At 39.9% G+C, this 17465-nt stretch overlaps 1 protein-coding gene across 1 annotated transcript in view; it reads right to left on the bottom strand.

Annotated features, from left to right (window-relative positions):
- CELF2 (CUGBP Elav-like family member 2) overlaps positions 1-17465 on the bottom strand; it is a 386282-nt gene that overhangs the window by 44329 nt on the left and 324488 nt on the right. The window contains exons 7-9 of the mRNA XM_084270422.1: positions 10680-10759; positions 5626-5784; positions 4308-4371 (exon numbers count right to left, since the gene is read on the bottom strand). Coding sequence (XP_084126548.1) covers positions 4308-4371; positions 5626-5784; positions 10680-10759 — 303 coding nt within the window. The remainder of the gene's footprint in view (positions 1-4307; positions 4372-5625; positions 5785-10679; positions 10760-17465) is intronic.

Here is a 17465-nt window from a genome sequence, read left to right as displayed (position 1 = left end):
CAGAACCTTGCAGAGTTTCTCTCACCCATCTGCTCCTACAGACTCTGCAACAGGAGGAAATCTGGCTTGGGTAACAGAAGGGTGAAATGGATTGAACAGGGCTCAGAAAGGGCCCCAAGTTCAACCCAAAATGCAACCAAACTGTGAGAGAGTTTGGAAAGGACTGGAAAAAAAACAATCCATACATTGGGAAAATACAAAAAGTCCCATCTGTAGAAGATTTAGGGATCTGAAAGCCAAGCAAGAAAAGCCAAACCCATGGTTTCTCCTCCTGCATGACTTCAGAAAACAAAATACACTGTCCAGAGAAAGTAAAAGAAACCTTTTTTGTCTTCCATGAGTAATGTACATGTTTATGTGTCCTGAATGGTCACACAGAGAGAAAAATTCTGTATGAGCGAATATTGGTTCCTGCCAAAATATTTTACGTTAGTGGACAGTAGAAAGTCTTCATAGAACATGAATTTTTGAACATTTCCATTTTCTACACTTGCCCTGTGTAATATAACATGCATACTGTCCATACTGTCTGTACAGTACTTCACAAGTTCTTCTTAAACAGGCAGGTTGGTTTAAATAACTGCAGCTTTTAGGGGCTGATCCAGCACCAGGCAAATTCGATGCAAATATTCAAGCAACATCAATCTCCTCTGAACTAAGCTTTCCATGCAATTTGTATATATTTGAAGGAGGAATCTTTTTTGCTTGAAAGGTTGCTAGTGCTTAATGTAGCTTGCATTGTCTTTTTAAAGTAAGACAATCAAATCACATAATGTAATTCATCTACATTATTAGCCGTCCCCAAAGACAAAGCACGGGCTAGACGCCGAGACTTGAGAGGCGTGTGAGAGAAAACATTGCCTTTAAATTAGCATCAGCAGCTATTGCAGGATGGGAGGAAAAGTGAGGAAGTGCTCGCTATAAAATACACACCTGATGACGGTCTATGCTTGTATCTTTTCCAAGCACATACAATTTGGCACGGTAGGGTTAGTTAGAATCACAGAATCATTAAGGTTGGAAAAGACCTCCAAGATCATCTAGTCCAACCGGCCCCGTACTACCTATATTATTTACTAAACTATGTCTGTAAGTACCTCATCCTTAAACACCCCGAGGGATGGTGACTCCACCACCTCCCTGGGGAACCCACTCCAATGCCCAACCACTCTTTCTGAGATCAAATTTCTCCTAATTTCTAACCTGAACCTCCCCATGCGCAGCTTGCAGCCATTCCCTCTTGTCCTATCGCTAGTTGTCTGTGAGAAGAGGCTGACCTCCCTGGTCCTGCTGTTACACTATTCCTGACACAAGCCAGGATGCTGTTGGCCTGTGTTAGTGAATTCTTGAGAAAAATCCACATTATTCTTTGGGTTGGATCCCCAGCTCCCAAACAAACCAACCAACTCCAATTCTCTTCAACCCAAAATGCCTAAACCCTCCTTTCCTTTACAAAAAAACAAAAGAAACCCTGGTTTTACCACATAAAAACTACTTTAACCAGTCTGAGGCATGTTATTAAGGAAAGGGAATTTAAAACTTCGCACTGAAGGCCAGTGTCTTTGCTCTGCAAGGAAAGCAAATTGCTTTAAGTAATAATATCGCTGAGGACTGCACGGTAAGTATCTCTTCACAGGTGTGCGCCGTGTCCTTTCTGCTCAGCACAGAAACAACATGGGCTTCAGTAGTACATGTAAATACTTGTGGATTCAAGGGTCCCTAATTTTGGACAAAGGGTTGGCTGTGTTAGAAGTCCTAATCTAGCAAACTGTGTCTTCATTGAGATTTCAGAACAAAAGCGGCGCTAGAGCCCTGGCATCTAAGTAAGAGTGCAATTTCAGTGGCTCATGTGGCTTTTGATCAAACTTTTAGTGCCTGAATTCAGTGATAAGCACACCCGTTGGCTTCAAAGATAAAAGTTGGACCTCTCAAACTCAAAGATCAAAGAATTTGCAAGCTGCAATGATGGACCTTCTTTAGCACCTTACTCAAATGTGTCTAGATTTTATTCCTCACCTTGAAATAGTTTATTAATAGGCAAGTTATATGCAATATGAAAATACTTAATAGATTTGCTTTTGTAAAATGAACATACATATCTTAAGCTAAAAAATCTGGGCCTCTTCAAACATTCAAGGATGGCTTCAGCAGGTAATGCAAGATCTTGCTGCAGACACAGGATTATTTTCTATTCCTTCTGCAAAACTTAATAACCAAATTTTTAATACTAGATGCACAGCATAACACAGTACCACATGACTGCTAAGGAGAGGACATGAACTCTCGGTTCTAATGATGAAATAGCACCTAGTCTTTGGTACTTTCATGTAGAGCTGCAGCTTGGAGAGAAATTTAATACACTAATTTGACCTTGAATGTAAAGGTTTAAGAGCTACATATTTTGGGGAAAGAAAGAAGTAAACTTCAAGCTGTTTAAATAACACAAATATAAGATAAAAAAAAGTATCTTCTAGTAAAGGTAGTCATTAAATTATCCCATAGATGACAGCATCAGTAATCTAATCTCTAGTTGAGAAGGCATGTCCCTCAATTAACAGTGACATTCCACTATGATTTCTTGGATTCAAGACTGTATGATTTTCAGGCAATAAATCACACCCCTGATTGAGAGCCCTTCCTGAAATTACTTGACTAAAATTCTTAGTTTTGACACAGTTCTTGGAGACAAAGCTGAATCTACACCAATAGTAAGAAAGTAGCAACAGAAAACTTCTCTGGTCCACGTAATAACAAAGGATATCACATTATTTTTCCTCGGTTTCTCAATTCTTTCATTTTGTAGAACTAACCAAATACGAAAACATTAAACACAATCTCTGAGCTCAAAGCCACTTCCAAAACTGCCAAATATAAAACCGTTACCGAACCCCTCTGTTCTGTTTATCATATTAAGATACATTTTTTTTGAAGAAAAAATGCTAGATTGCAAGTGTAACATAATAGAACCAGCAAGCACTGCCAGCAGGTCTGAGGAAGAGAGAATAATTCAGAGATATTGTCATCTGTAGGCCAATTTATATTGTCAGACAGCAGGTTCACATTAGTCTCTGATGTCACTGCAATAATGGCATAATATAACGATTGAGCAAAGAATACCTGTGGGGTATAGCTATACGGTGCGGTATATCTATACTTGTTAAAGTATTTCAGGATTCGTTCAAAGCAGAAGCAGAAGAAGCAGAAGACCAGGATTAAAAGAAGGGCGAGAAAATGGTGTTCATAAAGCCTTCTGAATATTTTAGCCTTTGTTTTGTGATGATCAAGCACGATGTTGTATTTCATTGATTCAGTGGGTTCATGATTAAAATAAACTAATGTAGCAATTTAGGGGTTTTGTGCTTCCTCTCTCTTTTTTTTTTTTTTTCCTTTCCCTCTAACAAGAAAAAAAGCTTTTTAACAGTTTCTCGCGGCAGGCATAATGTGCATCTGTGCTCTGATTTACTGCACATGCTGCCTTCTCTAGCATCATGTTAAGTTAGGGTATCAGCATGGTAGGTCACACAGTGGGAGTGACCTTTTGCTAATCACTACACATCAGTTACTACTGGCACACAGCTCATTACTAAGAAACCCTCCAACTAGCTGGCTTTCAAATCCGCTCACACTTTGATTCCTTTTTTTTTTTCCCTTTTCTTTCTTTCTTTCTTTCTTTCTTTCTCTCTTTCTTTTTTTCCCCCAGACTAAAGATTATACTTTTACATAAAAGCTTCTGTTGTGTAATTTTGTCAACTAGGGTTCCAAAGTCAAAAAGGCACCCAGTTAATTTTCCATGATTATAAAAGGAGCCTGAAAATTCATACTGAAGGTAGGCCTGTAATCTTGGGTTTCATTAAAAAGGTCAGAACATTTTTACTCACCACCTATTATTAAAATGTTTGAGGGCTGCCATTAATTTGATTTTTCAGGACACAGAAGTCTCACTGGAAATTAGAATGTAATCCTGCTGTTGCTTTACTGACACTTTTCATAGGGTAGGATACGGCTGTGGGGACTAAGAGCTCTCCTGCAATTTACAATTGGTTACTTTGGACAAATGGCAGGTGAGGAACGCGAGACAAACTGTTTGCACAACCTGGGAGCACTGGGTTTAATTTCAGTTTCTGAAAGAGGGGAGAAAGTGTTTCTATTGACGTTGAACTACGAGCTGTCCCCTGCCAATACATCTGCCACATTTAACACACAACATGCCCTCCCCTCCCCAACAAAGTGATTATTTGAGGTACAGAATTCAATAGCTTACAAATACAAAACATAGCTGGTGCAGAAGGAAACGTTTTTTAACTTACCGGCCATTTGCTGAATGCCGCTGAAGGCACCCAAGTTGCTGGAGGAAGTTGCTTGCTGCAGGAGCTGCAAATTAACAACACAACACAGCAATCTATCTGACATTAATGTAACAAATGGAGATGAAATGAAAATGAGCTATCATTTCACGTTTGGAGTACTTATGCTTTCCTTTACATTTATATAGTCTCTTGCTTCTGTCTATTGTAGGAATGAACATCCCCAGAGTCAATGCTGTAAATCCATATTAATGTCTAATCTCTATTAAGAAACACAGAGACACAAGGGAAACTCAATAACATTGCTGCTTTAAAACAATTAATCAATTTATTCTTTTTAACAACCAGGTGTTAAATCTATTTAAACCAACATAGCGTGACTAATTACAACCCTCTGTAGTCTAGTAGTTACCATAACTCATCTCTGTCAATCACGGTCCATTCTCCCCCACTCCCTTGAATTCAGTTTTTTCTTTATTATCTTTATGAATCAAGCACACAGATACTCATTAGACCAGTATTTGTATATAACAATTTAGCCTACCTCAGTATTAATTAGCCTACTTCAACACTAATATATATTTTAAATTGCCAGGTAAATAGCTGTACATAATTATATCACTATATCGAAGCATTGTATGCATACAAATGATGTATTTATGCATACACAGTATGTATATATGGACACATCTATTTGTCTAGCTCAGAACCCTCGGGAACTCTCCAAAAGCTGCTCAACCAGACATCCCAACTCCAGAGCCACAAAAGGCAGAGGTTCTCTCTAAGCTGTGCTGCAGTGGAATCATTTTGACCAGCCAGGACCTAAGACATGTGGCTGTGGATTTTAGATTTCTCCAGTACAGGCAGCAGCTAATGTTTCTGAATGAGAACGTGGAAGATTAGAGGACTGAACCACAACATGCTAGTTCAGAGGCTGCACCATATAGATACAGCCCCAGCTGCCTGTCCATCCTCTGCTAAGGAAGAACCTAAATTTTATTCCATCTATAAAAAACAGACTTCAACATTCAAAAGGACAATGAAACTAATGGAATCAAATTTCATTTTGCAGCATGAGTAAACTTCACATGTTTGCCTTGGACAGCACTGACACATCTTGAAATGTTTATTCAAATTCTATTCCTTGCTATTTATCTTCAGACCACGTGATAAATGTGCAGAGCTTTTTACACAGAAAAATCCGTGCTACCTTATCCTGAAGGGCTTAGTGACTTATTGCAGCAAGTTTACTATAGCTGATTTCCCAAGGTTCTAAAATAAATACACGACAATATAGCCAGGGTCTTGGAAATGAACTTACAGCTAGGTATTGTGGTGTGAGTCCTCCAAGACCTGTGAGGTTTCCCCAAGTGGCAGTATTGAGCTGTTGCATCTGCTGTGCCAACTGCTGCTGCAAACGCCGCTGCTCCTTGTCCTTTTGGGTATCGGCGAACTTCACCACGATTGGCGAAGAGCAGCCCTGTGGTTAGACAGATCAGGAAAGACAGAAGCGTTAAATCCCACCAAATCACCCTCGCCGTGTGAGCTCAGCCATGTCCCATTGGGCCGCCAGCAACGGCACAACCTGATTGCTCACCCTCTCTTTGTGATTGGCATATGTAGGGCTGCCAGGACTAAGATTTTCAGCTTCTTAGGAAAAGAGGCTATGGAGAAATTATTGATTCCCCAGTTCTTTTTATAAAGCACCTTTCCTCGGGCTCTCTTTTCCTTCCAGCTATCAAAATCGCTGCCAGAGCGAGCGAAGTGTACCAGTCCTCTTTAATTAAGCTTCACAGCTGATGAGATGGATGCGATGCTTTGTCTGCAGTCTGTTTTCAAGACATCGCCAAAGGGAGAGGTGTCCAACCTCCCTGCTGCCAGGGACCACACAGCCAACACCGCCCTGCCACTACGGTCTGGCTGTGCAGTCACACTCAGTGCAGCTGGCTTGTGTACCCTATGTAAACAGACTGCAAGGAACCGGTTTACTGCAGAGCCCATCATCAGTGGGGTCACTGCTTCTTTTCATATCAAGGACCCCCAGTCCTAAGTGAGGGTGATGCTGCTGGGACAATTCACCCACCTGCAGTCTGGTCCCAGGTAAGCTTTGTATCAAGCACCCTTGAGATGGCAGAATGCAGACCAAAAGTGACTAGCTCATTCCTGATTGCCATCATTTCTTCTACTGCTCCTATGACCCTCTTTGCTACATGATATGGGAGTCCTGTAAGACACCTTAGGAAATAGGGAGGCTTTAAGAAAGAACTAGAGATCTGGTCTGTAGCCTGCTCCTCACCCGTGTCAGAGAGACCCTTGAGAGGAAGCAGGAGGTCATTGACCAGATGGATTTCTGAGGTAAGCTGGACATTTCCCTTGCACTTCACATTGGATATTCTTGGGCAAAACCACTGAGAGAACGTGACATGAATATGAAGGATATCTCTGCTGCTCCCGCTCTATTTTTTTTGCCCACTAACATAAAAATATGCTTTCATATTTTAACCTTTCAAGTCTTCACTTTCTCAAATCGAGGAAGCAAACTATATAGTGCAATGATTCAGTTCTTCAAATTAATTCAAGCATTTTGTGAGTCACAGGAACTGTCAATCCATTTCATACTGTTTTCCAACTTCACAGGATCCAATGAATAACTTCCCTCCACCCGCCACGCTTTGTTATACTAATTTCTTGTCTTAACTTCAATCTGAGCACAATGGTAGGAGTGAAAGGTGACTCAAGTCCAAAAACCACAGCAGCACTTTAGCCAAAGTGTCTAGCGTGGGATGGGGAGCGGGACTGCACTTAACCTAACACTTCCCATGGCTGCTCTTGCAACACTGTGAGCATCTTCAGAAAGGTTCCTGCTCTCTATTATTTACTAAAAGCAGCCTTGTACCTTTCCTCCTCACACCAGGAGAAACGATAAGAATATTCACAATCAAGAGATGAAATGATGAACTAAACCACAATAACAATAATAATATCTCTTGTATGAAGATCTCCCATCAACACTGTTCCTTTGAATTATCTCTGAAAATCATCACTTGTGATTTATTATTCCACCTCCGACTCCTTTCCTGCGCAGTTCATTGTAAAAATGTCTTACGATGTTTCAGTGAGGAAGAAAGGAGATACATACCACTCCAGCAATCAAATAAAGATTACAAAGGAGTCAGCTTGTTACACAATTACCTCTCACTAGTGATTTTTTATACTAATATTAAAAACAAGACCCTTTAAAAAAAATAAAAAAAGAGGAGCTGGGGGTGGAAGAAGTGAGAGTGTTTCTCTGCTTCTATTTAATATGAGGTCTCATAGCACTGGGCTAAGAACAACCAGAACTTACTGCCTTTACCTAGATGTACAGGAGAACCAAGTGTATTTCCAAAGAAATAGTAATGAATTTCAAAGGAAGAAATATTATATGGCTATTTCAGTTCTCGGTTCAGCAGCTCAGCATTCAACACTACAGCTGACATCAAATTTATGAATGCTTAAATGTCAGTAAACTGTATAAAAACAATATCTCTGCAATTTATGAATCTATAATTCATTTTTTTCACTGTCTGCTCTATATTTCAGCACTTCATCATTTTCAAGAGAGCAAACATTCTGAAGACTGAAATTATATGTAGCAAGTGGCTCTATATGAGAAAAGGGTTGTTATTGTTGCATCAAATTTACTCCACGATAACAAATTAGTGTCTTCTACTCGTGCTGCATTTGAATGCCTCAAACAAACAAAAAACACCACAGAAATGAGAAAGAAGAGCAAAAACCTAGAGCAGAAGTTACATTTTAAAATGAGTTGATGTAACCAGATCAGAAAGTCCGGTGGAAAGAGTAGTAAGAGGATTCATTGTTCTATGAGATGCATTCACCTGGACATTAACATTAATATCCCCATTGTTCTTTCTTAGCCCATTTTGAAAATTCATCTTGGTCAATGGTGCATGCCAAAGAACTGAAAATAATAAAATTTGGAAAAAAAATTCTGCAGAGATTAGGTTGAAACAGAATTGTGTACTGCATATTGTGCCCCAAGCACAATTGTGCAATTTTGGAAAAAAAAACATGAAGGAAGTGTCCAAGGACCACTGTTTCGGGCTGAGTGGAGATTTAACACTAGCTAACCCAAGTTCACTTTCTACTAGAGGACTATTGGCAAAAGCAAGTGAAATTTTTGTTTAAAGAATGTTTTGTGTTTTACATTTTTCCATCATCTATCTTGGGAGGAAGCTCCCGGCACATAGACAGGGTGCAGCTCCCTTCCTCATTCAATGGCTTGGTATATCTACCCCAATTAGTGCCATTTTCTTCCCAACAGCTGTTGCTGCCTTCATATTTTACTTTGTGCAGTCAAAAGACAGTAGGTGCCAACTCCGACGAGCCCCTCACCCAAGGAGCTGGAGGCTGTACTGCTTCTCTCTAAGATGGGATGCTCAGCCTAAACTTCACTGGTACCAAGACCCAGATGTTCAAGTGTAAAGTATTTGGAATGCCTTGCCAGTTCAGGGATCTCATTGATGACATCTCTACAGGTGTTGAGAAATATTCTGAGTAACTATTCTATAGAGCCAATGTCATCAGGAGCATCACACCAAAACACAGGCTCTGGTGGAGTACTGCATAGGACAGAAGGATGGGACAAATTGTCTGGGAGGTATTAGCTCTTTAATTTTACCATCTTCTGAAGCAGAGCTGTGTAAAATTCATTTTGTTAGACAGAAAGATACATTAAAACACATAGGAAAATATAGGTAAACCACAGTATTTCCAATAAACATTTCCTTTTTTGCTTGGAATCAAACCCAGGACAACATATAGATCTAAATTAATGGAGTAGTGCGTGGCAGACAAATTACAGATATTATTTCAGAGATTCAAAGTGGCAGGTTTTTTTTCACAATATACAGTTCAGACTGCACGGATTGTATAACAGCAGCTTTCTAGTTAAGATCATTTCAATTATTCTCATCTCATTGGCAGATTCTCATCTAAAACTGTAAACTTGGGGTCTAAAAATGCATTGCACTGAAAAGAAAGCACATCGATTATAAAAGAAGCTCAACCAAATTTAAACGTGATGTTTGGAAAGACAACAGCTTTGCAATGCTGGTATCATTACTTGTAGTATACAAGAAACAGTTAGTGACATTTTCATGCACTGGCTTGCTTTTTATCTTCTCCTTCTGCTCTCTCCACCCTCCCACCCCTGGTCTCCCCCCTTGGCTCATTACACAAAGCAGCTCAACGACATGACGCAATAATGATTGTTTAGCACCCAGCATGCTTTGGGAGACTAGAGCATTGCAAAGAAAAATCACTGAGGGGAAAAAAAAAAAAGAAAAAAAGAAATGAAATAATTGAAAGGTCCTGGTGGGAAAATAAATAAATAAATAAATAAAAGAAACAAGTGCACATAACATCAATGTCACCTCTGAGAAAAATCATCACTACACGAAGATACAGTATACATAATACAGTATAACATGCACTCTCCAATGATAAGCTAGAAGATCCAGAGTAAGTAAAGACTTCATACTTGTGCGGTTTTTTGTGCAAAATTCTGAAAGACCATGACAAAAATCACAGACTGAAAAAAGTTTCGAGATTGCCAGACAAGCCGTGGCATTCGATAACCACTCCACCGAACGGATCGTTAGCCCGCAGCTACATCCAGTCACATGAAGTGAACAGGTTTAAAGTTTTGCGTTGCTCATCATGATAAAATACGAGGCCGTAGAGGCGGTTTAAGGGTGGAAATAAAGAGCGTTGCTTGCGAGGGGCCAGCTATGACGGTGCTCTGCAGGAAGTGCCACACTTCGCTATGCTCTGTCACCATTAGCATTTTTATTGGCTACATGAAGAAGAAGAAATTATATTAACTTAAAAAAGAGATTCTATTTGCAGGAAAACACATGCACTAGTAACTCAGCGTGGCCAGGTTAAATCTCTTTGGCCTCTTCTCAGAGCAGCGCAAGCCACAACACTTAGAATTCCATTTAAAAGAAATGAAGATCTTTTCTTCGGGGGCGCGTCTGAAAATTAAAAGGTAATTTACTCATCAGTTATCCTCTGAGTATGACTGAGGAGTGGTATTCACGGCATTTTTTTTATTTTCTGCTGAATGCCACTGAAAACAGGATGCGGAGCTGTGTTTGGATACCACACAGCAACCTTCTGGTGTGCTTTCAGGTCATTAAGAAAAATAAGCTTCACAAAGAGAGGCAGAGTGAGCCAGGGAAAAAAAAAAAAAAGAGTTTAAATCTGTGATTGTCATGTGTCTGATCTGGTCCAGGAGAGCATGGCTTTACCATTCGCAATCATTTGCACAAAGAAAACAAAGAAAGGGCAAATGATACAGTACTGTACCTCCATGGTCTGAGACTGGTGCATGGCTTTGATTGCATTCTGTGCCATTGCCCTTGTAGAAAATGTGACAAACGCACAGCCTGTGGGAACAAGGGGACAGGGAGCAGGAAAGACAAAAAACAACAAGACAAAAGGGTTGGACGCTTGTTAAACCAACACAGTCTACGAGAACGGCCACAAGACGACACTGTTCTCAGTAGTACATAAAAATAAACAACTTCTCTAGTTTATTTATCGACAGTGCTGACTTGCTAATCTGACCATAGATGAAAGAAAAAAAAATTAGGTGGGGATGGGTGAGGAGAAAGGGTTTTTTCCTTCAATTTGTTTTTTCTTTATTTTTATGATTTTTTTTCCTTTTTTTAGCCACAGGGTTTGACATAAGTAAGGCTTTCATGTAGAGTTTGGATTGCATAGTTTAGTCTGTTCAGGCCATGCATTAACGATTGCTTGCTATGGCTTTTGTGCAGGTGAATTGTGGATAGTAAGTGACTGGCATCACTGGAAGCTGAGCTGGGAATTTAATAAAGGGAGTCCGTAATGTCACATATTTCAGTGATGCATCAAGAACAACCATACAAATAAGGATGAGAAAAACTCCACCATGTAGCCTGTGACTAAGTGTGAAAAGACTCAGACAAAATTCACTAATGTAGGTGGAATCTCAACATTTAAGGAAATAACATATTAAAAATAAAAATCTGTCTGATTTTTGTTTCTTTGAGTCCTAAGTACGAGTATAATTCTTTGATCTATGAAAGCTACCACAAACTTGAATGATTCCGAACCTGTGTGAATGAATAACTAAAAAAAAAATAAATATCACATTTCTTCCTCTTCAGCCTTTTAAATCATAATGAAAAGCCAGTAGGCTAATGCCTGGGCTATTTTTCCACCCTTTTACTATTGTCAGTCATACCTACACTGGGCATGGTACAGGTCAACTTTTTAGTGCATGACTCACTGCCCTTTTGACTAATAAAAACATTGCCTTCTGAGATTTACATTTTATTCTTCATGCACCCTTGGGCATCTTAAAGAAAAAGACTGTGAAATTAATGCAGATTCAGGCTGATTTTGTAATAATACCATGGCACACTAAAAGCTTAGCTAAAGCAACACAGACTTATTTCACTTGTGATCTCTAATGACTTTAAAAGTGCATTGATTTTCAGCTCCCTTAGCCTTGCACAGTTTGAACTTAGGTTTCAGAGAATAATTTAGTGTTCCACTCAATTTCCTCAAAACATTATTATTATTACTACTTAAAAGATTTCCAAATGAAGCAAATCTAAGCACTGAGAGGCTAAAGCATATTGTCATTTTAGAGCTAATGCATGAAAGCTACATTCTGGCATCAAAAATACAATATTGTTGCCCCTGTGGCCAATGGGCAAAATAAACCATTTTGCAATCCAACAAGCAACAGATTGTTTGGTTTATGCAAATCAATTTGAGGCGTAAATACCTTTTCTTTTTTGCTCCGTGTGTACCTGGTGAGATTATCAAGTCAAGACTGTATTCACATTTTAATCAAACAACAGTAAGAGAAAGCAATGCCTGATCATTACCCAAAAGCACTACATCTAGTCATGAAAATAAAGTCAATGCATTTTTGCATCATGCGGTATTTTTAATTATTTTTTCTCTTTAACGTAAAGGCCCGTGATACAAGAGAACCTAAGCTGGCTTATGTACCTCTGACTGATAAGCAAGCATCGTAAAAATCAGAAGTCAGAACTCTTTTACTCAAACTTCACAGCAGCGTCGTGACTTTCTATGTATTTCTCAGGTAACGTAACAGCCGATGAGGTCTTACTGCTGTTAAGCCACACTACGTGTCGCTATGCTACTCCTTTTCAGCAACAAATTTCTGTCAAAGAAAATGATGTAACAAACCAGCTTGCTTTATGGCAATCTAGACAAAATGTGCAGTGGCAGGGTAAATAACCGACAGTACCTCCGCTAGGTTCCATATTGCTGCTGTGCACTGCAATTAAAGAGGCTCAGATTTACCATCAGTCTCCGTGTAATCTCTCTTAAAAACCATTTCCGTTATTATCATTAAAAGAGGAAATAACACCAAGGGTTTTCATTTCTCATCTTACAGATTCAATGGGGGATGAGCACAAATAGAGATATACTGGAGGGCAGGCAAGAAACCCCATACAGAGCCTTGAATAATATTGTTTATAATGGTCAAGAAACTGCTTCATTCACTTCTTTCACTCTCATTATCCAGGAGTGTGTACCAGAGTGACAATTACTGAATGGAGGTTTGGAATGCATAAGTAGCATGTAAAATGTCAACAGAAATCAATAAGACACAGTTTATGCATTTATCACAATTTCTACCCAGCAGTACTGCTGTAAGTAACTTACTGAGAGATGTTGCAATTAGCAGGTCTCAAAAGAAACGTGAATCGGCAGAGAAATAAAGCTGCAGTCCTCTCAAGATAAAGCAGGCTCTGTCTTCCCTCCCTTAAGCTTTTTCTTTTTTAACCACAGAGCTCAGCTGCTGGGGACTCTCGGTGCCCGACACTACAGCAAAAACCTCCCGCCTCGTTCCTCAGCCCAAATCCATTTGCGTGGATCCCATTGCCTTTGTCATGGAGTGAAAAGACCTTCGTAGAAGGTCTCTGTAAAGTGCCATATAGCAAGCTACCAATTTAAAAGAAACTTGTTCTCCAGGCAAGGGGAATGCCTGATGAATGAGGTTATGTGGCTTGAATATGAGCATTTGGAAACAGCATTCCACCAAGAAGATGGGACTGCATTTTAATTACGGTTTGCCAGCCAGAGGCTACAAGGTTAGGTCTCCTTGTTATCTCCAGTCGGCAGGCCACTTCCCACTGATGGACAGTAGCCATTTGCACAGTAAATACCCAATTTGCCTCAATAACCAAGGTAAAAATTCAGTAGACAACCTTATTTCTAAATTATTTGATGACCTAGACCCTCAGTTGTTACCATCAAGCACCCCAATTAAATGCTAGCTAATTTAACCATCTTTCCAGACATCACTACATGTATTCACATTGAAGGGTTATTTTCAGATACCAAACCTGGACATTCACACTCAAAATGTATATTCATCATGTCTGCACATGTATTTTCTTATGCGTGTAGCATGGGATCCTCTCCGTCATGGTCAGACTGCCACACCAGAGCTAAGCCTGTACCATGGGATTCAGTCTACTTAACCACTGAACTTGCACATACAATTTAGATTTTCAGCAACGCTGTTGTTTGGAGATTCTTATATTCTCTACCACAGTCAATGGCCTTTAATTTTCTAATGGGGTACATATGCACTTTTGAAGGACGGTTTTGTTGGGTACCTGGGATTTGATCAGGGGTCGGTGTCTTAAGCATACTGGATTTCACTTGTTTAAGCCAAATGAGTTCTGCCTGCACCATCCTGTCTTCTTAAGAAAGGAGTTTCTGAGGGGTGGAGAAAACCCCTTTTTAGCATACTCCTACTGACTGTATCTCACAGATACAGGTGGTCTTTTGGGAAATGTACTGCTAACTGAAGGATCATAAATCACAATTATGAGGACAAGACTGATCAGATTTCAAGCCTGCTGGTGCAAGGAATCAAGAAGGAGTACTGCAGGTTCTCACCTTACCCTACGAAACACTGCATTGATTGTAGTGCCACAGGCTGAGGTCTTCTGGACCAACAGCTATGAGCAAACTCTTTCTGTTCTACTACACTTAGTCCCAATACTTCAATTAACCCTCCTTACTGGAGCTATGGACCTCTCCAGTAGAGAACGCATGGAGATGGGGACATTTCTATAGCTAATGCCTTTAAATGAGTATGTTTTATACCACCAGCTACCTACCCCCAAAAAAAGAAAAAGAAAGAAGTGTCCTTTTGTAAAGATGGGCAACCTGCAAGTCACCTTGTAATTATTTATCACCTCTGGTTTCAAAGTGTCAGGGATCACTAACGGAAACTAAAGGGGAGGGAGAAAGGGGGTCTAAGGGTTTTAGTTGCTTCTCCAAGACTGACTTCTCATTCCCTACACCAGATAAATGATTGACTAGGGAAAGGCTGCTCAAAGTAATTTCCTCCCGCAGGCAGAACTGGAGGGAGACATCCAGCCCCGTCACAGAGGAGATTTTGGAGCATATTATCACATTTGCCACCTCAGCTGAGAGAACTTCTAAAGTTGCAGGGTTGGGCCGTACCCCCCCTCCCACCCCAAACTGAATAAGGATTTGGAAGAGGCTGCAAAATTAGAAAAGCTTTCTCCCCGATCCCTGCCTTCCCAAACCTAGGGCTTGCTGCTTGAGAGATGGAATTATTTGAAATATTTAAATCAGCTCAGCACTGCCACATTTCAGCTCCTACTTCACTCAATTCTTCTCATCTCAAGCTTTCACAGACTGTTTTGAAACGTTCAACCAGCAGTTCACACACAGTCTAACACAACATCAATACTTGTGAGCTGCAAGTGAAGTAGAACATTTTATAGTATGGAGGCCTCAAGGTAAGGGGTCTGATTTCATACCTACACAAGAAACTTCTCACTACTGTGTTCTATCAGAGGTTTTAAAGCCCCCAAACCGTCAATGAGGCCAAAGGGAAATGCAAAACCCCCTGACATTTTTGAATCAGGCCTAGAGTTAAAAATGAAAGTTTAAAAACATGGCTTTAAAGTTCTGGAGATGAAAGAAAGGCAGATGTAATCAATTTTTTAAAAAAATATATAGTGACCCCTCTGACACAGAAGGCAGCTCAAGAGATTTTCAGTCATCTGAGCAAAGTACTGTGTCTGGTGGCTGTGCAGCTGGTGGTGTTACGGTTGCACTACAGCTTCCTTTTTCACAGTAAACAAGGTTTTTTTCTTCACAGAAAATGAAGAAACAATAGTGAAAAGCTGCCAAAATACTCCTGCAAGAAGTATTTGGGATCCTCTGAGATGAAAGCATCTATTTAAAGAAAAGATAAGGCTGAAATAAAAAGCTATGGAAATTGAAGTGTGCTAAAAATAAGCTCTAGTTGTGTCAAGGTATTTCTAGCTGAGATTGCAAAGTAGACTTTCGTTTTTCTACACTGTGCTAATATAGGACTGGGAGGTAGGACTAGCCTGGGAAACAGTCTTCTAATGAAGACATCACACAAAAATCTGTCTTAGTGGTTAAAATACACTTCAGGGACAAATTAAGGCATCATATTGTTTATTGTACAGACTTTTGGTCAGTAAGTATTGCTTAAGACACACAATGGCAGGTCTTAGACCAGGTTCAACAACTTGGCCCAAAGTAAAGCGTTGACAAAGTCACAGTGAAGCTCCTTAGTTTCTTCGTATTGGGCACATAAAGGTAATGAGAAGCATGTCCTGTAAACATGCCTCATCTCTCTGGCTTACTGACTTCTCTTGATTTTTGAATTTCCTGAAGTTACATGGTTACCTCGAAGTGTTTCGAATTGGACAGTCAATTAAACACACTGCAAAATACAGGCTTGACTAACCGGAATTTACACAAAACCAGAATCATATGGGTACAAAAGACCACACTCTGTAACAGTGTCTCAATGGCCTTGTTGTTGGAATAAAAAGTCTTGTAAGTTATTTAATTTTTGACCTCCCTCTGGAGGAGAGAAGATGCGGCAATGGAGTCCTGAGATGTAGAGTTACTGGCCAGTGGAGATACTGATCACATGAGTGTGTTCATTCCTTCCCAGCTTTGAAAGAGCTTCACCAGGGGAAAAAGAAAATGAAATGTGCCATAATTATTAGAAAAAAAGTAAAATGTTACCATGTTGCAGAAAAATAAATAGGGCATGGAGGTGCTTCCAAAGAGCAAGTGAAAATAGGGCACTTTCCGTCATGGTCGTATCCCGCCACTCATACATCACAAGTCAGAAGGTGGCCTCTCATCCAGGCTATTCCTGTGGTTGGCACTTCATGATACTTAAGCTCACGAAGGAGCAGAAAATATCCACATGGAAAACCAAATAGACATAAAATCTCCTCACCTACCCCTCACCGCAATTACTTATGATTACTTATGCAAAGACAAATTTTCTTTTAGTAATTCATCAAGAAAAACCCTGAATCTGAAAGTCATGAATGGCTTAGGATGAAATAAAATTTCCTGCCCATGGTATAGCTCTCCATGCCACTTCTAACCTGCTCTTAAAGCAAATAAAAAAATAAATAAATTAAGAAATGCCTGCAATCCATGTCTGCAGAAATATTCACTCGTCCCATGCGCCTGGTGATGTTTTGTTCAAAAATCATACAATTAAGAGCCTAGAAGATGTAGGAATATGCATTTGGAGCTTTCCCACAATTTTCATGGCTATCCGACTGTCTGTACATGTCATTAGTGGGTTTTTGCTGTGCATGCTATTAACCCAGTTGACATCTTTCTGGTATCGGTTATATAAATCTGCACTTAGCAATACAGCAGAATAATTTGCTGTGTGGTGCTCCTCTGATAAGGATAAGAGGATTTTTTTTTATCATCATTACGGATGGTAATAATTCCTAGAGTGATACAGAGATATTGATCCACTGATCTAAAAAAAGGATTTTAGAAAGGTAGAGGCGCGTCACTATCCTTATTTTAAGGAATGGGATAACAGAAGGATGACGAGAGACCAACTCACGGTCAATACAGCACATTAGTGGCACAGCTACAAAGCAAATGTGGGTATATCTGGTTATTTTTGCACACTCCAGCGATCGTCACATGGCTGTCTGTGCTGGCATCTGTGGTCATGTAGACATTACACAGCTCTAGGAGTCAGGAGGTCTGAAAGTT

Source organism: Gallinula chloropus (assembly GCF_964237585.1).
Source record: "Gallinula chloropus genome assembly, chromosome: 1".
NCBI classification, from domain to species: domain Eukaryota; kingdom Metazoa; phylum Chordata; class Aves; order Gruiformes; family Rallidae; genus Gallinula; species Gallinula chloropus.
Note: the sequence above shows the minus strand (reverse complement) of the source record. Positions and strands in the feature narration are given on the sequence as shown.